At 38.4% G+C, this 23818-nt stretch overlaps 2 protein-coding genes and 1 long non-coding RNA gene across 3 annotated transcripts in view; 1 reads left to right on the top strand and 2 right to left on the bottom strand.

Annotated features, from left to right (window-relative positions):
- The window catches only part of LOC136554930 (uncharacterized), a 192059-nt gene extending 190585 nt beyond the window's left edge, over nucleotides 1-1474 (bottom strand). The window contains exon 1 of the long non-coding RNA XR_010783398.1: nucleotides 1163-1474. This is a non-coding gene — a long non-coding RNA (uncharacterized lncRNA). The remainder of the gene's footprint in view (nucleotides 1-1162) is intronic.
- Nucleotides 958-11341, top strand: IL7 (interleukin 7). Its single transcript, XM_066547306.1, has 5 exons — nucleotides 958-1056; nucleotides 4682-4824; nucleotides 7871-7957; nucleotides 8726-8878; nucleotides 10191-11341. Exons 1-5 carry the CDS (start codon nucleotides 1047-1049, stop codon nucleotides 10335-10337), a joined length of 540 nt encoding a protein of 179 aa, XP_066403403.1. The 5' UTR covers nucleotides 958-1046; the 3' UTR covers nucleotides 10338-11341.
- Nucleotides 11342-13766: 2425 nt separating this feature from the next.
- ZC2HC1A (zinc finger C2HC-type containing 1A) overlaps nucleotides 13767-23818 on the bottom strand; it is a 34817-nt gene continuing 24765 nt past the window's right edge. Inside the window, exons 8-9 of the mRNA XM_066564117.1 lie at nucleotides 19745-19852; nucleotides 13767-19080 (exon numbers count right to left, since the gene is read on the bottom strand). Of these exons, the coding sequence (XP_066420214.1) occupies nucleotides 18894-19080; nucleotides 19745-19852 (295 nt within the window). The 3' untranslated portion in view covers nucleotides 13767-18893. The remainder of the gene's footprint in view (nucleotides 19081-19744; nucleotides 19853-23818) is intronic.

Below are 23818 nucleotides of genomic sequence, written 5' to 3'. Positions count from 1 at the left end.
CATCTCTCTGTGCTCACGCAGAGCAGGAAGGGTGATGCAGAACTCAAAACTCAGAAAGTTTTTGGGCAGGAGATGTGAAGGGGACTCTACTAAGATATTTAATACTCTGTTTTATTCCAAGCCTTTTGAACTGCACATGAAAATTTTTTCCATTTTGAATTTACCAAGAAAAGCACATCTTTCTACATGTTTGCCTTAAAGAATTTGGGTGTCTTCCAGGCTGAAACACCTTCCTGAGCCATCCACCATTCTTTCTCAATCCTTTCATATTCCACAAAATGATTTTGTGGGGGAAGAGAGCAGGGGGGTAGGGGAGGGGGAAAGGGTGTAGACGACAAACTGTGCAGAAACCATCCACTTTTCACTTCTGAGCCCATGCCAACAGCCTGGGGTAACCCTTGACCGGAGACAGAGCCCTCTTGGCAGTCCCGCCTTCCACAACCCATCCAAGGGCAGCTGAGGGAGCGAAAGGGCAGCGCATCAGCTTTCAGCTTTCAAGCTAAGCCGCTCCCCTCTGAAAAAGCGACTCCACAACATGCAGTGATTTTTTTTTTTTTTTTTTTGCAAGGATATCCTCCCCGCGGATGAGCGGCTCTTTCCACGCGTAGTGCCAAGATCCATCCTTCCCTCCCCGGCCGCACACACGGCGCTCACTGGGCGTGTAGCCGGGGCTCTATGTAATCCCGGCTCTATGTAAGCCCGGCCCGCCACAGCCGCTCCCGGGGATGCCGCCCGCCCCGGGGGCCGCGCAGCCGCCCCTGCCCGCCGCCGGCCCGCGGGCAGCCCCGCCGCGGCCGAGCAGAAAGTGAAACTGCGGCGGCCGGCGGAGCCCCATGGGAAAGGCAAAGCGCGGCCGTCCCGCCGCCGCTCCGGACAGCGCCGCGGTGCCCCCGGGCGGGCGGGCTCCGGGGGGCTGCTGAGCCCGGCCCGGCCCCTCCCGGCCCCTGCGCGGCGCTCCGCGGGCTGCGGCCGTCATGGCCCAGGCGGCGCCGCCACCATGACCGCGGACCCGTCGGCGCAGCTCCCCGACAGCCTCCGCACGGACCATGTTCCATGGTAAGGAGCGCGCCGCGCACCGCCCCGCTCCGCAGGAGGCGCCCGCCTCACCTGCCCCCGGGCCGGCCGCGCTCCGCTCCGCACCCCGGCCGCGCTGGCTCCTCACCTGCTCCGCTGCCTCCTGCCGTCCCGCCCGCTCTGCCGGCGCGGTGCTTCCCGGTGCCTTTTAAACCCTTGGTGACGGCTGGGGAAATTCCCGGTTTCGCTTTTTTTTTTCTCTTTTCCCCGCAGAATGAAAGTAAAAGGGTCAGGTTCCCATCACGCTAGCTGCCGGGAAGGGCGGCTCGGGAGTGGCAGAGGCAGCGGGACAGCGTGGGGCGGGGGAGCTGCGGGAGGCATCGCTCCACGCCGGTCCGTGCTGCTCCCACCGCCCTTTCCATGGGCACCTACGTTCTCATGGGCATCTGCCTGCCGTGGGCAGCTGCAGCCCCGCGGGTGCCCCCGGAGCAGGTGCGGCGCAGTGCCGGGGGTGCCTCGCCCCCGGGCGGGAGCGCTCGCCCGCCCGCCCCTCCGCCCGGGTGCGGCGGGACCCCGAGGGAAAAGAGCGGCAGTGACCCGTTCCCCGCGGGAATTGCGGGCTGCGGAGAGGGGAAAGGGGCAGAGGGAGCGTCCCCCCCTGAGATTGGGGTTGTGAGACCGGGGCTGCTGCGAGGATCCCGCTGGGTGCCGCCGAGGACGTGCCCCCGGGTGTATGCACAGGAGGGTGTTTTAACGTTAAAAAGCCAAGAGGTTTTGGGGTTTTTTTTGTGTTGTTTCATTTTTTTTTTTTAAATATGTGGAAATACTGGAAAACTAGCTCTTCCTGGATTTGCTACGAGAATTTTTGGGGCTTTCCAGATATGACTTAGGAGTTTCTGGGAGTTTACTGGAAAAATGGTTTATTACCAGTAATGCTGTCTTTCTTTTGAATTGCTGGCCATATGGAGCACCATAAACTCCCATTCTTTCAAAGTTACCTAACTTCAAGAAAATCCCTTTCAATTTTCAGTCTAGATCTCATAGAATTTTTTGACACTTGTCTAATATTTTTTCCAGGACTCATTTAGGAATGTCTGAAAAAATTTGATTACCATCCTGCAGTGGCCCAAGGGACCTCATGAGTGTGCAACACGTGATCTACTTTTATTCTGTAATTTCCTCATTTAAAAGATTGGTGATCTGTACAATATCTTATCTCTTATCTCTACTTGTTGCCAGACAAGCCAAGTTTAAAGTGATGGAGTCAGATTGTTTTAATTTAGAGGATTGCTATTTTCGTCCCTTCAAGTATGTTTGTGAAGCAACATATCCAAATTGTTTGTATTACCCTACTGGTGAACAAGCATTGCAGTTCATCTTTTGCACTGGAATCAAGAGGTGCAATGGGAGATTGGAAAAATGTTGCCCTATTATTGAGTTCTTCAATATTTTTTGTAAGTGTCTTTTAAAATACTAAGTCTTCATCCTTCAAACTGATAAATCATGCAACAGAGATATAGTTAGCATAGAGATTTACAAAGGTAAAGCTCTGTGGAAGTCAGGTGTGTCCACTTTGAGCTTGAAGATCATAATAGAGTCACCTTACAGAGTTTTTAAATTTACTACATTTAGGATCCCTTTAAGATTCACTGAGCCCATTAGGCTAGATTTCTTGAGACATTAATAGACCTTGGTTGATCAGTATATGAAAAGGTCAGAAAATCTGGTTTTCAACCCATGAAATTTCCAATTAGAATTTCTCAGGCAGCTTGCTCAAGAATTCTGTGGTTTAGCTTGTACAGGTAAAATTTTTCCAGTCCTGTTTCTAGGGCAGAGGTGTACATAATCACATGTTCACATGCAATCTATCAGAAAGAGAAGGCTTCACTAGTCAGTATGCATTCTTCTTTGAGGATTCAGTCTGCTGTGAGTTGGCTGGGATGGGCTATAAGGAACTGTGTTTCTTTTAATGGCAGTGAGCATGTGGTGTGCCTGTGGTTCTTGCATTGCAGAAGATAGGTGGGTCAATGCAAATTATGGTCAAGTTTCATTGCTGTTTTCTTAGTTGCTCAAAATTGCTCTCTGAGGACATGATTTACTTGTGATGCCCAGGTCCAGAGGTGCCCATCTCTTGAGTGCTGGATTGGCTGTACCCAACAGCCCATCCCTGACAGAGAGGAAGGAAAGGAGCAGCTGGGGCCAGGGCATCCCCTCTTCCTTTCCTGGCTCCTGTCTCACAGGTACTCTGTGTGCAGTTGTTCTTACTCAGTGGTGAAGATGGGCAGAAACACTGCATACTCCTCCAGAAACTTGCTGTGATCTTTGCTAGTCCTCCATCATAAATGTCTACCTTTGTTTTTTTCCCCCAAACCTTCAATTTAAGCATTATCCTAGCCAGACTAGCAATAGGCCAGAGTCTAATTATTCCTGATCATGTATTATCACGTACTTGGTCTCCTTCTTTCCCAGCACCAGGTGAGTCACCTGCAGCCTCCTGTCAGTCTCTTCAGGCTCTTTTGATGTTTTGGTCTTTTCTCTCTGCCCATCCTCACAGAACTCATATTTTCCTGGACGTCATGCAAAGACAGAAGACCAGGGGTCAGAGCAAGGGAAGGCAGTCCAGTACAGGGACAAGCAAAGTGATGGGCAGTGAAGTTTGCTCAAAAAGATTGCAGAAATCTTGTGGAGAAGGTTGTGTTGCTGCTTTATCTCATGTTATTGCCATTAGCATGGATTTGTACATTTGGTCTGCCTGAAAAGGTGTTTAAACAACTTTTGTTATAGAGGTGTGTTCATGGGGATTTGTAGTTGTCAAAGGAAAAATGGATAGTCAAGATTCAGCTGCAGGTTAAGACACTTGAATGTCTAAACATAATATGATTAAAACACTCCTCTACATGTGTCCAATGTGGTTATGGTCCAATAAAATACAATGCTTGCAGTGAACCCTGAGGATGAATTCAGCCCAAGAAGTCACCAAGTGGCTGGTCAGCTCAATAGCTGTAGGCTCTTATCTTTCACCATGATATTTTCTGAAAAACTCCTTCGCTAGGATTTTTCGCCTGAGAAGCTGAGAAGCCTCCAAAAAGAAATGTAAACAATAATTATCTGATTGCTTGGAATGTGGTCTGGAGGTTGCTTACCAACAGGTGCATCTTTGATTGGTTCCATGTGAATTGTTTTTAATTAATGACCAGTCCCAGTCCAGCTGTGTTGGACACTCTGGTCAGTCACAGGTTTTTATTATTCATTCTTGTGTAGCCTTCTGATGTCTCCTTTCTCTTTCTTTATAGTATAGTATATATATATAGAATAGTATAGTTTTAGTATATAATTTCTTTTAATATAATATAATATCATAAAATAATAAATCAGCCTTCTGAGAACTTGGAGTCAAATTCTCATCTCTCACCTCATCCTGGGGACCCTCAACAACACAACAGCACTTATCCACACTGGCTGAATCATCTTGTGGTACGGGGGAGTTTAGACACCCAAAGAGTGTCTTAATTTGGAGGTGAATCCTTCCCTCTAGCAAGGCACAAGTCATTTGGTTGTACAAAGATCCCTTTTAAACTATTTTAACAGATTACAGAATGTATTTGTTAAATACAGCACACAGTCTGTGACATTAACTAACATGTACCTTACTGTTCTTATAATCCAGCCTTTTTCAGATCTACCTTACCAGTTCTGCCACTGCTCCTTGTTCTGTCTCCAGTGAATGCATCTACCTGTGCAATGGGAAATAAAACAACAGAAATCCGTGTGAAGTATGAGAATATACTAAGTCACGACATCAATGAGCTGGTAGGTAGTAGCTTCTTGGGCTTATTTTTAGATGCTAACAATTAATAATAAAATCTCTAATGTTAAAACATGATAAAAGACCGATTTTAAGTCACACATTATGCTGGAATGGTGGTTTTATTTGAGGGGTGCAACAATTCAGTCTCTTTAAAATCTCTGAAATCTGTGGATAATGCCTATTTGCATGAACAAATACTGTGATACAGTTTTTTGTGCCTGTGCATTATATACATCAGATATTTGATCAGAAAGTACTTTTTTCTAAAGTAATTTCATTACTACTTCTCTTTATATGATTTTATCAAGAGAAGAAAGCATTACAGCTGTAATTTGTTCTACTAACTAGAGTTCTTGACTGAAGTTTTATGTTGTCCATTGAATACAAATGCACAGAGGCACAAAATTCATATGACAGTAAAAGTTTGTTTGTATCCTAATAGGTTTCTTTGTACCTATTAATATATCTTATTTAGCCAAAACAAATTATCTTTTCTAGATAGCAGCAGAGCAGAGCTTAACATTCTCATGTGTAAATCTCCTCCATTATGGCTTTATCAGCCACATTTATTATAGCTTAGCAAAATAGTTTCTTAACAGTTTACCAGTCCATGCCCAAAATTTACCTTCCAATTCTTCCTCATGAATTATTAGCAATTAAATTAATCTGTCAAGAACACTTCCATGGGGGAACACTTAAAACAGTTGTATTAGTAGAGGCATTCCCACAAAAAAATGTGATTTTGCTGACAGATTGTCACTAAATGAGAATTCACCATCCTGTTGCAGTCTTAAATCAAGATCTATTTGCATGAAATACAAATAATATGCAACCTTTTTCCAAGGGGAAAATCAGGAGTCATTGCATTTCCTCACACTTACAAACTACCACCATCCTTCAGAGCTTTATGGCAGTGGTCTCCAACCCAAGGCACATCAACCCTCATCTGGAAAAAAAATATCTTTAGGGTCAGGGAATCATCTTTTAACATTTGGATCATGTTATGTTGGTTGAGATTATGAAGAAAGAAAGGTATTTCTCTGCTTATAAATGACTTTATCCTGAAGGAGGCATCAAATTTAGAGAGAATATTAATGGCCATATTAGAATAGAGGAGTATTCCCTTTAGTTTGCTGTTGTATTTCTGACAAAGAACAAGTATTCCCTAGAGAACAAAACCAAACTCTCTTGGTGAGCAGTTAGAAGATAGCTGACCTATAAGAGGAAATGATACGAAGGAATAACATCCTCTGGGAGGCAGATCCTGCTGCCTTCTGGTGGTGGCGATCCATGAGGTGCATCCCAGCCCGGCTCAAGATGCAGGTCAGGGAGGCTGAGGGGCTCTCCTGGCCTGGATAGGGCAATGCCTTGCCACTGTCCTATTGTAGGATGGAGCTTGATGTTGTATATCAAAATAAATACATAAATAAAACCTTAATGAATTAATGTTTGTGAAAACTAATGGGAATGTATTGAGCTCTGAAGCTTTTACTTCCTAGAAGACATACACAAGCAACTACTGTGTAAGTTTCTTTATTTTTTCTGCCTTTACTTTTCACTGTTTAAGATAAATTTGTCTTCTATGTATAATCAGTGTATTGTTACTGTAAGTTAACAGCAAATAATATGTGTGCTGTGTGGGTGATAGCACTGCCCAGCAGGCACTTTCCTGCAACTGCAGAGCCAAAGTCAGTAGCTTTCAGTTCCTCAGCCAGATGTTTGGAGCAGCTACGGGTTTACTGCAGAGCAGGATAGTGAGTCATATAATAGATCTCTGTAAGGTAATTAAATTTTCACTAATGCCTTTTCTGAGGTCAGGATTTCCCTTAGGTTGGTTTAGACACGGCCAATGAACTACCTTCAGATGTGGTTACTGTACATTATACTAAAGGTGATCTGAGGAAGCTAGAGAGGATGGAAAATCTCATAGCAGTTAGCAAATGAAGTGACAGATATATAGCTTTTAGGATGATTATATAATTATAAATTTTGGTGCTGTGACTGGAGCAATATCTGTTGTGGTGCAAGAAAAGATGTGCATTAGCTTCCTGATGTTTGTGGTTTGGGCTTTTTAATTTGGTTTTGCTGTTTTGTGGTTTTTCCTTTGTCAGTGAATATTTGACTCCCTAAACTCTTGGTTTTAAAAACACTTTTTGGATAAAGTTCTGTTTATCTTGGGTGAGCTTCTGAAATTCAGGCAATTTCTGCAGAAAAACTTTAGGAATTAACTGTCTGATGTGCTCATATGCATGGCTAAGTGAAGAGATCTAAAACAATACTGTCATGAGCTGCCTTTTTAAAGCCCTTTGGCTTAACTGGAATGTCTGGATACAGGCTGAAGACAAAGTTTCTGTTGAGTTGACTTCCATTGTCATCTTGATGACGAGTGTGAAAGTGGAAGAAAAAACTACAAGAGAGGATAAAGTATTGATAAAATATTATAATCAGGCAAAAGACCATGTGATGTTGCTTAGGCCATCTTCTCTTGTTACACATACAAAGTGAGTGCTACCATCTGTTTAGAGCTGAGACATGTATTTATTGAGACAAACATTGACAAACACTGTATTCAATGCTACAATTCAATTGTAAGATTTAAACATTGCTCCATGTCTCAAAATTTCCAAAGAACAAAGCAATTTGATAGAATATGAAGATTTAAATTGAACAGATTTGTGTCCCTTTCTGGGCTCCCCAGTATGAGAGAAATATGGAGCTACTGGAGAGAGTCCAGCAAAGGGTCATGAAGATGCTGAAGGGACTGGAGCATCCCTCTGATGAGGAAAGCTGAGAGAGCTGGGGCTGTTCAGCCTGGAGAAGAGAAGGCTCAGAGGGATTTCATCCATGTGTGGAAATACCTCAAGTGAGTGGGCAAAGAGTGCAGAGCCAGGCTCTTACCCACAGTGCCCAGTGATGGGACCAGGGGCAGTGGGCACATACCAGCACACTGGAGGTTCCTTCTGAACATCAGGAAAGAGCTTTTTGCTGTCAGGGTGACTGAGCACTGACACAGTACTTACATGTCTAAACATATATGATATTTTACAGGTAAAAATGTCTGCAGAGAATCGTGACAGGTGCTGCAAGAATAAAAAATATGAAAATATCAAAGTGTTTTTCTGCAATGATACTGAGGTAAAATTTAATTTTTCAGAATGTAGAGAATACAAACCCAAGTGAGTTCTTTGTACAGTCCAGGATAAAATAGGGTGATAGGATAGTATTTAGTTTTAATAGTCAAATCACAGTATTCAGGATGGTTTGTTTTTTGAATCTGGAATTATATGTGTTGAGTAAATTGATATTTTAAACATTTAAATATTAAGCAATTCCATATCCAAGAAATGTGGGGTTTTATTCCCTACTATGAAGATTCTTCTATATTTTTTAAACAAAACAGATACTTTTCTTTTTGGCAATGGAAGTAAATATTACAATTTCCCAATCTCTTTTTAACATTTTTTTTACAGAAATTTATATTAGCTAAACTTTTCACTTCAGACCTGAAAGCTTTAAAATAGTAGTTTTGGCAGATCTCAAATGCCAGAAAGCACAACTGGCAGCTGTTGCTACAGATTTTTTCATGACTTGGTAAAAGGACTGGCTGCATAAATCATTTGTTTTCCTAACTGCATCAATTGATTTGATTACAGCTGTGATTTCTCCCTAACATCCTTATGCTACTATTATTACTACTAAAAATTGCTGCTTTAAATATCTCAAAAAGATGGCAGGTAAGTCAGATTAGTTATGTATTTTATTGAAAAAGATTTGCACTATGAAAACAAGAGAAACCAATAGTAATTGATGGAGAGTTTGGGGTTTTTTAAAGATAAACCAACATTGCAAATAATTAATGGTGCACAAACTTTTCAGGACATATTTTCCTTGCTGTCTTGACAGGAAATAGAATCACTACAGAGCATGGCATGCAACATGCTCAGATTCTTTAATAAGCAGAGGATCAACAAAGCCTTTAGACAGAAAGCAGCATTCGTCTCATGTGGGACATTACAAGTTCTACAGTGTAAATGTGAAAGACCTAAAAAAGAAAAGGTGAGTTGTACTCAACTTTAGTGAGTAATAGTTTAACTCTTATTTTCTAGAGCTCTTCAACACAGACTATCACATCTGCCTCTAAAAGATACAACCATCTTGCACATGTTCCATGCTAAAGGAAGTTTCCTCTGTATAGCATTTGTCTTGTAATAGACATTAGGCTCAGTGCAAAGACTCAGAAAATCATCTGGAAGTCTATGGTGAAGATACCTGCTCTGGTTCAGTAGTGAACTGAATTTCACTTAACTAATTCTCCAGTGAGAGACAAGGACTAGACTTATGCAAAGAAGGCATTTAAACTTCTCTGGAGTATTGTCAGAGTTGTAACTTCTCACTAACTCTAAGAGTAATGTTTAATTTGGTTTCTCTCAACAAACAATTAGGGTGAGATTCTCTCTTTTCTGTAATCTCTTTGGTCTTTATTTTAACCACAATCTCTCAGATTCAACAAGAACAATTGGGTATGATAATATTTGGGTTTTTAGTCTTTGGCAGAATCTTCTTTTTGAAGTGCCGCTTAAATGTAGCACAGTGATCTACCGACTACTGTAACAAAGGAAGAGTGTTCTTTTAAGTGTGGCTCAGTGTTACCTATTGAACACAAAAATATTAACCAGCATCAAAGTATCCTCATAGGCACCAAAAATATAGTGTTTAAACAGATGGATTGAAGGCTTCATTTAGCTTTTTATTTTTCTCCTTGAAGTGGAGAGACTTACAGTCTGGGAGGAGATCTTCAAAGTAATGTTGGTGTTTATATTTTCCTTTGTCACCTCTGGTGAATCCAACATTTGCCTTACTTTAAAGGTATCCCAGTCAAGTCATAGAAGTCAGTGTCACCCTTGCAACTTCTGCCTAACCTTATGGATTCCTGCTTTTATTTAAAGATTTAATTAAAGTAATTTAGAAAGAAAAAAATGAGCAGTCATTGAATATGAACAAGAACTACAGTAGTTTTGTCTGGCTGAGATCTTGAACATTAGGACACAGCATCAGCCCCTGGAACTGGTCTGTCTTGTTCCACTGGTCTTGACACATATAGTCAAAGTTTGGCTCACAAATTATTTGGCTTTATTTTCTCAGTCCTTCAGAAAATGGAGGATAAATTTTAATCTGTGTTGGAGGATGTACATGTTCTCGGTTGGACACGCTTGTTTCAGGTGTTCTTATTTGCTCTGAGTTAAAGCCACATTCTCACAGTCCCATGGGCAGGGTCTCTCCAGTATTCAGATGTAAAGCAATTGGTTTGCTTTGAAAGATGGCTACAGAAATAGAATCAGCAGTTCTCATACAATCTGTTCTGTTTCAGGTTTGTTCACATGTATTTAGTTTGGAAGATACAGAGACAGGTGAACAGTCCAAAAAGAAATGTAACCAAGAAGTTTGTGAACTGAAAGAAAATATATCTAGCCTTCGATCCTGCTGGAATAAATTTGAAAAAATAATTTCCAGGTGATTCCAGGTGAATCCTGCTCTTTTCTTTCGAAGTGGCATTACTTGGTATCTTTGCATTTTATATGCATTCTTCAAGTAAACTTGCTCGCTTATATGAACACTTTATGCCAGAATTCTGATGGAAGGCTACTGTACCTTGTTCCTGGAGATGACAGAAACAGAAATGGCTGAACCAAGCTGCTGAAGTCCGAGAAGTGGAAATAGAAGACCAGCATTTGAAACAAAGAACTCTGCAGAAGTCTGTGTCCAACTTTTGTGCTCTGGAAACTACTCTGAATTTTCCAATTCTTCAAGTAACCTTATAATACTGTCATATGAAAGCAGCCACTTACATGTGTACTGGATTTTACAAAAACATCTTGGAATCTGCAGGTGAAGAAAAAGAGTATGAAGAGTATGAAAAAGTAGCTGGTTGCTTTATATTTATGCAAAACACACCAAGGACCAAAAGTAACAATTTACCAAAGCAGCAGATTATCTTGGATATGTTCTCCTGACACAGAAGTGGTTTTGGTGTGGGTCTGATGGGTCTGCTAACTGATTTGGGTTTGGAAAAACAGGGAAAAAGTTAGCTTTTTGAAAAACTCAAGAAGGGTACTGATTTTTGAGAGATGCAGCATGCTTCTGCTGGCTGAAGCACAGGCAAGACTGAATCCTGTGGAAGAAGAAGAAGATGCCTGAATGTAAGTTGTTCAGTTGACTGGAAACAGCACTACACTCATTCATTTGATCAACCCAGAGTTAGCTGCAGGAGGAGCTAGAATTCCTTAGCTTCAGATTGTGATTTCTCATATGCAATTATTTTATGTAACATGTTTTAAGATGTTAGGCAAACATGACTTAAAATATGTGAATATTGTCAGAGAATAATATATTGGCATTTAACTAATAAAGTGCTCATATTTTATTTTGAATAAATAGAAGTATTTTTATAGTTATTACACTTTTGCAGTTTCTTACTTTGATATAACTCCTTTGGTAATAAAATATTTGTCTTCTATGAAATTGGGCTGTTCACTTTTTGACTACCATTACTCTTTTTTTAGGTTTTATTCAGAGATAATCATTCAAAGCTCAGCTGGGGAATTCCCGTCTTAAAATACCCATTTCTTAGCTGCCCGTAACCTGCCCAATTGAGATAAACATTTTCATACCAGCCATCTGCCTTGGACTGAATACTTCAGGAAAGCTTTAGTAAAGTCAGCCTGATGTTTCCTGGTTTGAAGTAAACTAACATAAATTGTTTTATCTGTGCTATACAGAATTTTTCTGTAAAACTACTCTGTAAAAATGTTGGTATTCAGAACAAACACCCGAAAAACCAGTAGGATGTACTTCCAAGAACTGTTAGCTCAGTTGATTGTAAAGAGCACTAGTTTTATGTGTTTGACTGGAATAAGATTGCTCTACTGAATCTGAGAGGGAAGAGGTTAAGAGCAAAGCATACCATGCTTTCCTGAAATACACCCTCTCCAACCCCCCATGTATTGATGCTAATGATGAGGCAGGGGTGGTAACTTTGTAAACTGTGACTGAGACTTTCACATATTCTCTTTAGCTCTTTGTATAAGAGATGGCAACTTTCACTCCAAAGACCTTAAAAAACTGAAACCAACCCCAAACCATAAATCTTTTATGGAACAGGGAAAGGAAACATTTCCCAGTATCACACTGCAGATAAAGAGAATGTAAGCACAAGTGTAAGGACTTCACTGGAAGTTCTTTCTTCTGAAAGAGGACCCAGGAGACTGTGGATTCAGTTGGTCTCTGAGACTGAAGTACGGTTGTTTTGATATTTTTTGGAAATTCAAGAACAGTTGAAAGCCAGCACTTATTTCCTAATAACCACTTGGCAAGCAAAGGGCTGTGTGAGTTAAAACAAAAATACACAGATGCAGTATTAGCTACTACAAAACTGAAAGGTCAGTCAGTGTAAGTTACTTAAGCATCATTCCACAACTTAAGTCTTGAGAGAAATAATGCAATTCCAGGACTACCCTGGGCCAAAGACCAAGGGTAGATCCAGAGCAGAAATTTAAATGAAGTGATTATGAAACTGTGGATTTCTTCTGATTACTTCTCTTAATAAATATCCTGCCTGTCTGATTCTTGTTGCTAAATTTCCTGTTGTCACCAATTACATGTAAACACTAACTGCTAAATGCATTGACTTGTGCTCTTTGATTTGTTCCTTCAATTTGAAAACTTCCTCAGGTTTCCTGAACTTTCAAATGTGGCACTAAAGTGCTTTTCAGGAACTGGCAAAGGAATGAAAACTGTGCATGTTATCGTCACCATCATGCCTACCTGCCTGCCACCTTCACTTATGCATTTATTTACTTATTTGGCCACAGAAAAGAAATGAGTAGGTCAAAACCATGATTTAGAAATACATGGAATTTATGGGAAAGTGTCAAGGATAAAAACGTAGGTATTTAAATTGAAAGGATTTTCACAATGTTGTTGCAAGAGGTTCAGGTTTGAGACCATCTAAAGAACCTGAAGGTGCACAAGTCAATGGGAGCTGATGTAATACATCTGTGGGTTCTGAGGGAATATCTGAGGATATTTGAGAAGTCATGGCAGTTCAGTCCCTTTGGATGGCATCCTGTCCTTCAGCTTGCTCAGGGTGCACTCAATCTCACTGTGTCATTGATGAAGATACTAAAAGACCACCAAAACAAGAGTTTTAAAACAAGAGTCCTGAGGGACAGCACTCGATACCAGCCTCCACCTGGACATAGACACATAGACACACTGACCACCACTTTCCAGCTGTATCCATTCAGTCAATTCCTTTTCCACTGAATAGTCCACCCTTCAAATCTATATCTCTCCAAGTACATTAAAGAGCTCAGTAGGAGGAAGTTTCCCCTAAAAAAATGAATGATAAGAGGCATTGATCTCTATTCATCCATATTTAGGAAAAAAAAATAGCAATCCAAACCCTTATTGTAATTTCTGCTCACATAAATGAACTTCTGAAGAAAAATATAAACAACTTCCTTTTTTTCTTAATAATTTCATCAATACAACAGTGCTCTGATGTCATGAAGGAGAACAAACCCTGATCAAGCTAACTATGCCTTACAGTTTTATTATTAAGAAGAAGAAGAAAAAAAAGAAATACTAAAGATGTCACAGTGATAGGCTCTACATAAACTAAATTCTCAGTGTAATTGGGGAAATAGAGGAGATAGAGAGTTAACTTTATATAAGCAGATCACACTGATTTAAATATCTGGTATGTTTTTCAAGGTGACTTAGGAATCCAAATCTCATCTCACCCAATTAAAAAACCCTATTCTTTGTGTACCTGAGATCAGACATCACAATATTAATAAGACTGAAATTATATTACCTACCTGTATGCTATGTTATATAAGATTATTTTACATTTGACTACAAAAAATTGCACATCACAAGAAGCTTTATTGGCATATTTGCTTTATTGTTAACAAGTGCCAAATTAGCATTAGGTGGTGATTTACATATATTAATTAAAACAGAACTGACACTTTAAAATAAACATAATATACAAAATAAGAGGCAAACAAACCAAGGAATTCTGGCAAAAAAAACACCTCACTGGATGGTCACAAACAAATATTCCATGTACTGAGGGGCAAGGCAAACATAATAAATGCAATGCTCAAAAAAATTAATCACGTCCAACACATGAATGAACACGCCATTTAAAAACAGAGAACATTAATAAATAAACTTATGAAGAGAAACATATTAAGTGTCATATGAAGGATGAACACCAAGAGTTAGAGCAATCATATAAAGTAGGTTTTGTAACAGTTGTACTGTACTCAGCACTTTACAGATCCCACCCAAATCCATTCATGGTTCTGCCAGAAAGCCAAACTGAAATATAGAACTATGGTAAACCATGCACTTCTGTTTAGAATGTGGGTTCAGTATTCAGCCATATTAAACTGAGTATTTGATTTGCTGACTCAAATGTTCAAATTGGGAAAATATAATTTTTGTAAAGAATGAACACTTATTAAGAGAAAATATGAAGAAGCTGTTTTCTGGCAAGATGAAGTAGAATGGGACTAATTAGGATCCTCCAGAAACGTGTATTATTCTGGACTGATGTAACACCAAAAAACCAAACCCAAAACAAACCAAAAAATGAACTAGTATGCAAGAGTAATCTCTTATACTGTGAATACTGGAATGAAAATATCAACCAAGTAACTACTGAATTCAGCTAATGAAGTCTTTTACCTAACACTTCTTCCAACAACACAATTAGGTCACTCAAACCTTACTTAGCAGATGGAAAAAAAACAACCAAACCAACCAGCAACAAAACAATCACAAGTTGGAATAAGCTGTACTTGAAAGGCAATTAAACTATTTTCACCAGTCACTGAAACAAATTTTACCAAAGATGAAAATTCCACCTTCTCATACAACCCATTTAACTATTCATAGCTTAGTCAAGCTGGATAGAAATAAAACTGAAAAAAGTGCTCTTACTAAACACAATTTCTTCAGCCAAGATTAAAAACACTCATAACAGGTTTGTTCCTTGAAGATATACAAAGTCTATGTGATGGAAACTAGCACTTCTTGTGACCTTTGTAATACATAGACAATACCATTCAGTTTTATATGTTTACACAGTCTACATCAGTGTGCACATATCTTGTTTCTTTAAAGTACTGCAGTCATACCTCCTCCCACTGACTCGGCAATCAGGCATCATGCAAACGCTGTCCCTGCATTTCAGGCACCAGCTCTGAATTAGGAGTCAGTCCCTTGCAGATGACAGAGCACTTCCATGATGCATAAAGCCTGGGTCAGCTGTTACAATACACCCTGTGCCTTCCCCTCCTGTGAAGGCACGGGACGTGTGGCTGCACACGAGAGAAGCTCAGAGCTGGAGCACTGAGGAGAGCGGCCCCTGCCTGACCCCCTCCCAGCCAGGGAATGCTCAGGTGGAGCTTTCCCCCTCCCTCCAGTCCCTTTGGCAAATTTGAAAAATTCTGCCTATATGTTCATTTCATAGTTATAACCTGAAATGGGGGTGAAGCACTTCCCTTTGCCCACCTCCCTGCAGTGGTGTTTAAGACTAATTATTCATAGAAATACATATTTTAATTGCTGTATATTTGGAGATTCCAGTTCTGAAACTACCTAGGGTGTGGGCATCATGCATAAATATAAGCCTGTGTAAGGTACATCATATAGCAATTAAGCTTTATGCTATGCTGTTTTTACTATTGAAGCTAGCATTTTTCATAACTCCATTGCACTTTTATCAGCATAGTTCCAATGATCTTGCACTACTTCCTGGCACAGAGAGGTCCTTTGTAAAAGAGAAAATCACAAAAGTAGAATGGGAATGCAAACTCCCTCAGGCCAAACACCAAAACCAGCCTCTTCTTGTTTTATCATTGACCTTTTACCCCCCCACCTTCTTTAAAGAATGGAAGAACATTAGTAAGAACATTAGGAAGATAAAATGGCAGACAGTCAATCTGTCATAGGGTTATACATTGGTATGGGAATCATCACAACGATTGCATCACTAAATTTCACTATAAAGAGACAGTGCATAGTTCATGTTTTTTCATCCCATGAAAACCAAGGCATAAGGGTGTGGAGAAGACTAGGGCAAGAGGGTTTGTATGTAGATCACCAATAAATTAAATTTGGGAACTTCCTGACACATGTAATATACTAGATTGAAAATTCAGTCCAACTCCCTGAATTTTTTTTTCTTTAAATATAACAAATTTGTTTCCCACATTCAGTTCTTTGGGGATGTTATGAAAACCAATCCACTGTTTTGTACAAACATCCACTGAGATGGAATTACAGTGATCTGTGTTGATACCTTGAGAAATACAGGCTAGGGTCTGTAACATCACAGACTTCAGAAACCTATGTCATTCAGTAAAAAAACCAGTTGATAAACACAAAACATATTTGGCCTTGTAAGTCTTACTATACAGCACCAAACTACACAGTCAAAAGGAATTTCATTGTCTGCTTGTATTTACTGTGGATTACAACACACACACATTATCCAGTGTTACTATCAATAGTCAATTATGTTTCATAGACCTTCTTTGTAGGGCCAGATAAAAAGATCAGTCTTAAAAAACTTTTTTTCTGCTCAGGTTAATTCCCTATATAATCCTCATGATAAATCACGTAAGTGTAAATGAAACAAATGATGAGCTACTCAAGTAATTTACTAAATGCTGCATTGAAAGCAAAGAGTCTCACAAACAGCTCACAAAGCAGAAAATACAGTAAACTGTATGAGTATTGATTTGAAATTAGAAGACCTGTCACCTACAATTCAAAAGAGAAATAAGTCAATATGTTTTTTCCTACAGTTACAATAATCCTGGAAAATCTGAAAGGTATTTAGTGCTGTACCAAACATTCCCTTTGTAGAAAGCATTTTTAATAAATGGAAAAATGCATTTTCCAGCAGAAACAACTGCAAATTCATCAGGCAAAAGTAGATTCACTATCTAATCAAACCTGTTCTGGACTGGTATCTTTGCTGTTGGACTCTCAGCTCAGAGAGTCAGTCTGCAGACCTCAATGGCCCAAGTCCAGGGCAAGTTTTGCAAAGCAAACTTATCTATGGAAGGAATGCAGAATTCCAGTTTTTCCAAATACAGACATGAATGTGCCAAATATGGATCCTAGAATCTAAACTCCTAGAAAATAAACTGGCTAGGATTTGTCAGCTCTAAGTATCATTACCAGTCATCCATCCTATCATGCTCAGTAGCCAGTTTACACCAATTGTGAAAAGAGTACACAGAATGAAGGACAATTTATTTTAAAAAATTGTATAAAAAGTGCAAGACATTCACTGAACTAATTTTGAAACATGAATAGCTTGTGGCCTGCAACATAACTACATCAAGTCTCTTAAATCACTCACTCTTAGACTGGTATCTGCTTTGAAGATGTTCTTCTTCCATCATGCTTTTGTCCATATTGGCCCCATTGATAATCACAATTTTTGAGAAGGTAAGCAACAACCATAATACTACCATGGAACACTACATTATATTTAAGTTGTAAAGAAATTAAATGAATTGAAACTAATGGTGTTTGTGAGCTGAAAGTATCAGTTTTTTGACAAAAAATGTATTTACTGTGGGAAAGGCACAGCTATTTCAGATTGTTCTGTCACGCCTAATGAAGATGGTGCAAGTACTTCAAAGCAAAACTTCACAAAATAAATTACAACATTAAGATACAAGTTAAGTGATTTGGCTTTTGAATGGTTTTATTAGTAAATGTGTAACTTACTAATTTACTTAGTAAAAACCCAACAACTTTGAGTCTCTCCTTTCTTCCCAATGGATTAATGTGAAGTCTATTACTAACTTGAAGAAACTGCTGTTTTGAGATCAGAAATACACAAAATTGCAAAAAAAAAAAAGTCAGTGAAGCACAGTTACTCCCCTATGCATTCACATGCATAAGCTGTGCTATTTTCACAGGAATAAGAATAAAAAAGACTTACTACTTACATCAAGATCTACTACTCTAATAGCATTCCTTTTTATATAACTATTTTTTTCTTTTGGTATTGGATACATCAAGAAGGCTGTTTTCAAAATAAGAGTTCAACATTTAGGTAGGATAAGCACAGACTTTGACTTTGCTTGAGGAAATGAGGGAAAAGAAAAAAAAAAACTAGGAGGACCTTAGGAAACAGGACAAAGCACAACATCTTTAGATATGCTAGGCATGGTGGAGCACAGGAGGAGGAAGACAAGTATTTTGAAACAAAAGGAACTTAATAAAATGAATAATAATAAAATTAATACCATATTTTTCCTTATACATACATAAAAATATTAACATGTTTTTACTGAAAAACAGAACATGGAAAGCCACAAAAAGAAAATCTTGCCTTTCTTCTTAGATGCAAAGAGAATTCGCAGGTAGTCTTTACACTTTGATTCTTTAAAAATCCTAGGAAGCAACTGGAAAGTCCAATTAGCATATTACTTTTAAAGAATTTAAAGATCTAAACTTTTTACACTTTTATCTAGGAATTTATAAGGAGTTCCTCATGTTGTTTTCACTTAGAACACAGCATCTAAGTTACTGTCACAGATGAAGGAAACGCCTCCACAGAGAAACTTTTGAAGCCCAAGTTGTTCATGGCTTGTTCCCCATAGGTAAGCATTACCCTACACAAGAGATTCAAAAAATCCTTTGCCTAGTAGGATTTACAAAGAAAAATAGCATTGAACCTCTTCTGCTACCTAGGTTACTTAAAGCATTTTTACCTTCCTTTTAGATATTTTCAACAAAGAGTAAAGAGTATTTCCTTGAATGGCACAGTTTTAGGTAGCTGCTATTTTATATACAGTACATATCATTGTTTATAAATAACTGTGTAACCAGAAGATTGCACTCAGAAAATTACAAAGTGATGTTTTGACTTTTGCAGCATGAAGTCTAACTGGATGGAGTACTCAAGTTTTCCATGCACAGTACATAGCAGATGTTCCAATTTCTTGTTTTCTTTCTGCTTTAAAGAATGTGTTCACACAACCATTCTTCGAATTCCACACTCACAGCAGAACTTCGCCCATTCCACTGGATACTTTGTTCCACATTCATGGCAGAACTTGGACAACTGTACAGGTGAAATTCCTTCGCTGCTTTTTGCACTTCCTCCATTCACTGAGGATGGGTAGTCTCCATTGTCATACCCAGTTTTCCCATCAGACCTGAAAATTCCCAGATGAAGAACATTCTCTGTAAGTCAGTTCAGTATAACAATGTAAAATTAGTATAATCTTTGCAATGAATATAGTTATTGTTACTGTCATTTTAATACCTTCATTTCCTATATAGAGTGGTATATTTTATATACAATGCTACCCAGGCTCCCACACATATCTCCAGATACCCACCTTCCCTACTAGAAAATAAAAAACCACCAGAGTTTGAGGAACAGGATCAAATATTTCATTGACTACTTAGATTAAATGGAGTGTTTGAAAACTTAAAACTTAGCTTGTCAAAAAAGGAAGGCTAAAACAGCAACACAATTTTCATCCTACCCTTTGAAAGGGCAAGACAATTTGTGTGCTTAGCATGGAGATTTAATTAAGTTTCTACTGAAATAAAATTTGGTTATTTTTTCAACAGCTTCCAAGCAGTTTTTCACATTTCCAACAGGGTCTTCTGTGCACATCTGAGACAGCTGATGACAAAGGTGTGTTGTCAGATGATAAACATGCAAAATATATTGAGCACCTTATACAAGCCAAATAACATTGATCATGTATTAACTGCAGAGAATAATACATTCCCTAACTTCTTTTGTGGTAGGTAATCCCCTTTAATGAAGGCTCTATTAATGACAAAATCCACAAAGTTAAAAGCTACCTTAAGTGAATGTCTGAATTGCTAGTTTTCCTTCTGTTTGTCAAAGCACCCGTGCTCATGGCTCTTGCCACACCAGGAGGGGTTGATGTCCGGGTTTTTGTTGCGCCTCTAAAATAGAAGAAATATCTGATGCTTTATACACACAGAGAGAAATACATACAAGAATATGCATTTTCAAATATATATGTATATATATACACACATATAAAAGTGCATCAATCTACACACTGGTTAACTGTATGAAAAATAACTCATTTCCTACCAACAGCGGACAGGGGAGCTTCCTGTTCACATGTCTCACTTCCTAACAGGTAGATCCTGCATTATTGGTTGCTCAGTACATTCTAATATCTACTTTGACAAATTTTAAGTCACTTTTTAGGACTGGCAGGGTTTTAGGAAAATAGAGAGCAGATGACTGCAGGTTTTAATAATTTAAGATCTGTAGAAATGATACCATATTTTCAATACTTTTTGACCAATATGAAGTGAGTGAACAAGAATTTTCCTTCTTAGATAATGATGTAAATCATTTTTCTTCAAAGAACAATTATATTTATGAATATAAATAGCAGAAGAAAGAAAGTATATCCAGGTGGGCATTAGGGCCTCAATTTTTTCTAAACTGTCACAGTGTTCATGAAGTTCGGATAAATAGTATGACCACATAGATATGGAAACTGCTCCCCTCAGGACTTATGAGTATTATGAGAAGTCAGTATACAATGACCAGCACATCCCAATCACTGAGAATATCTTGCTGCTGGTTTTGATGAGTATAGAAACATCAGAATACCCTGAAAAATCTGAGGAGCTCCAAGAAAAATAAATTGGGAGGGGCATCATTTTATCATTAGTGATCAAGGACAGAAGTTTTCATCATTGCTCAAAAGAACTACAATTCACTGGGATTTCTTCTTCTTTGGCAAGTTTTCAGACTATGACATCTTGTGCATGACCAATTTTTTCTGTTCTCATTCTTGAACACCAATGCATAAATAAAATTTAATTTGGGACTCACTCCAAGACATTAAAAAAAATTAAAACAAGACTCCATAAAAAAAAATTTAGTCACCGAGAGGCCATGTGGTCCCTTCAGATAAACCTAACTGCTCCTTTAAGAATTATAAACTGTCTGGTCTTGGTTTGGTTTTCAAACCACATATAAGGAAATGCATTCAACTCCAGTAACTTCAAATGCAACACTGACACAACTAAGGAACATGTAATAACTCCTTAATTATAGACATGCTGCATAAAACATTTCTCCCTTCATGTCATGCACATGGAATAAAGATGGCTTTTCAGCTCCTTCTATAACTTCAACCACTGGAGAAGTGATAAAATAATTAAGCACAAAGGTGGAAATCAGCAACTAATTGCAAGATTATTTAAATTGAAATTATATCTAACTAAAGCATTCAAGTTTAACAATAATGGCTTCTACTTGCAACAGGTAGAGTGGAATAATCAAAGATTATGGATCACTGGGCAGAACACTAACCTTCTCCATTAGTTTCCCTGTCTGGCCCCTTATTTTGCAAGGAGATTCTAAAGATGGACTTAATTGAAAAAAAAATACTGTGCAGACTGAAAAGCACTACATCAGCTATATCAGAATTAAACTTAGTAAAGTTATGTCAGTGTTTCAGAAGTTACAGAATTCTAGAACAAAAGTTCTAAATGTAACCTAAATTACACTGCTATGATGTACAGATTTTAAATACTCATTTTGTGCTATTTTCCCCATCTCATTATACAGTGAAGAGAGACCTTTGCTTAAAATTGAGTAAAACTCATTAGAGCTCCATAGTAGAAAGAACATACTGGACTGTTACTTTACCTGTTATGGAAGACAGAAAAGCATATAAAGAAAAAATCAGCTGCACACACAGAAACATTATGGGATCATCATGGATCAGGGATGATCACACAATTAAGCTAAGAATAGAATTGTGTCTCAATTCCTGTTTAGACAGCCTAAAGTAATTAAAAACAAAAATTCAAAATTATTGCTGACTCAGTTTTCTTTGCATTTTCACCTTGGGACCAACATGCTACTTTTCCAAAACTAACAACAATAATTTCTTAAATTGAAGTCTCTTCAGAGCGTACTTTGAACCAGTTGTGAACATCATGTTACGAGTCTTGGAGGTTTGAAATAAATTGATGTGAAAACCAGTCCACTATTCTTCCCTGTATTCAACTGTATCAAACACCCTTATCTCACTAAGTACTTTGAAAATTCACATGGTGCTTTTGTACTAGGTGTATACTAAATAAATTTCAGAGAAATCAGTGTATTAATACAACATTCAGGCCACTAACTGAGCTGGGGAGGGAGGACATTGAAATACTGAAAAGCCACATTCAAAGTGCAGAGTCCACCCTGGATAAAAAGGAGGCAAAGTCACATGAACACATAAAACATGACTCATTAAAGGTTTATCAGGACATCTTCATTCCAAGATGTATAAAACCAGGTTTCTGTATGTTTCTGCAGTCTTTTTCCACAACTACTTTTCTAAAAAGATAGAAGAAACTTAAAATATGTTTTCAGATCAGAAACTTCCCTTCCAGCCTTACTGATTCTGTGATTTCTGACATTTTTGATGAGCAAATGAACACAAGGAGTAGGCTGCCACTGTCTACAACTTTACTCAGCCTAAATCTAGACACACAATTAGCATCAGGTTTCATGTATGTTTGGTGACAAATCTTGAAATTGCATCCTTAATTAGCAATCTGATCTCTAGAGACAGATGACTTCCAACAAAGTCAGGTATTTTTCGTTATTTCAACTTGTCCTACCACAGTTTGGTTTCTTCTGATCTGCCTGATCTCTGCCTTCTCTATATCCTTGTCCACTTCTGTTGCTTTTCCTGTTTGGTTGGCTTTTGTGTTTTGTTTTTGAAAAGCTATATAAATCCCTGCTCTACACTGTATCACATGAAGTATGAACAAGAGCCTGACAGCAGATGAGGCTGTGTACAAACATCTGCTGGAATTCTTAAAATCTAGACATACTCTACAGAAATTTATTATCCACTTTCTATTTTAAAAGAACTAAGATTGAAAGTGACTTTTCTTCCTAAAGCAGCTCATGTTCCACATCTAGTTGAATTACCACTGCTTGCAAAATAAAAATCTGAAAACAATTTCTAAAAGAAGCCTGTCTTTTTCTACGCATGCATTTATGATTTGGTTGAATTCTATAATAAAACACTGATATATAAATCTTGCTTCTTCGACAGAGTGTTTTCAGATATCCTTGACAGCTGTCACTGTTACCTCAACAACTCATAGTTCTATGCAAAGTCATAAATAACTTTCTGCTGACTAATGGCATGCGTCCCAAAGTCCAGAAAGCTTTGCCAAAAACTGCAACCATCCACACTGCTATGCTCAATTTAAGAAAGTTTAGGAGCTATTCACACTTGCTGAATGCTGTTGACATGCAATATATTGAATAACTTACTGCCAGTAAGGCAGATTCAATTCTTGAACTAAGTAGATACTTGAGTAACAACAGGATTGTATGAAGAGCAGAAGAAGTGCCTATAACTTTTAAAGAGTTTTTCTCGAGAAGAAAAATCAAATCACTGCTCTATGGATCGAGCCTGTTTTAAGCAATTGTAGTAATCCACCAAGCTAAATTTTCAACATCTTAATAATGTATTACAAAATGAAAAACTGATCTAATTTTTGATGGTTCACAGGATTTATAACTCTAACCAAACATGCAAAGGAGCAAATAAAAACAAAGAAATTCTGTTTGTTTAAAAAGAGCTCCCATTCCTTTCATTGCTTGTGATTAGTCAAAACCAAAGTCCCTGTCTCAAAGATACTACAGCTTTGGTTACAGCATTAAGAGATTCAGACACATTTCTACTATGTAAAGCAATACATTCCATGTATGAGCCTTATAATTAATTACTTATTTCTCTTTTAGAAAATTAAAATGCAGCCTATTTGAATTTGGCATCTTCCAAAATATGACAAAGGCTTAACTACAATTTAGTATCTATTTCCTTTCTAAAAGGTTAGAATAATTGGAATAACCTTCCTTCCAAA

This window comes from Molothrus aeneus, chromosome 1, assembly GCF_037042795.1.
Source record: "Molothrus aeneus isolate 106 chromosome 1, BPBGC_Maene_1.0, whole genome shotgun sequence".
In the NCBI taxonomy this organism is placed as follows: domain Eukaryota; kingdom Metazoa; phylum Chordata; class Aves; order Passeriformes; family Icteridae; genus Molothrus; species Molothrus aeneus.
This window is presented reverse-complemented; position numbering and strand designations above follow the sequence as displayed.

Excerpts from the sequence above, each read along its gene's own strand:
- IL7 (XM_066547306.1), top strand. Across the intron at positions 4,825-7,870 it reads GTCACGACATCAATGAGCTG|GTAAAAATGTCTGCAGAGAA; the intron begins GTAGGTAGTAGC and ends GATATTTTACAG. Across the intron at positions 7,958-8,725 it reads TTTTCTGCAATGATACTGAG|GAAATAGAATCACTACAGAG; the intron begins GTAAAATTTAAT and ends CTGTCTTGACAG.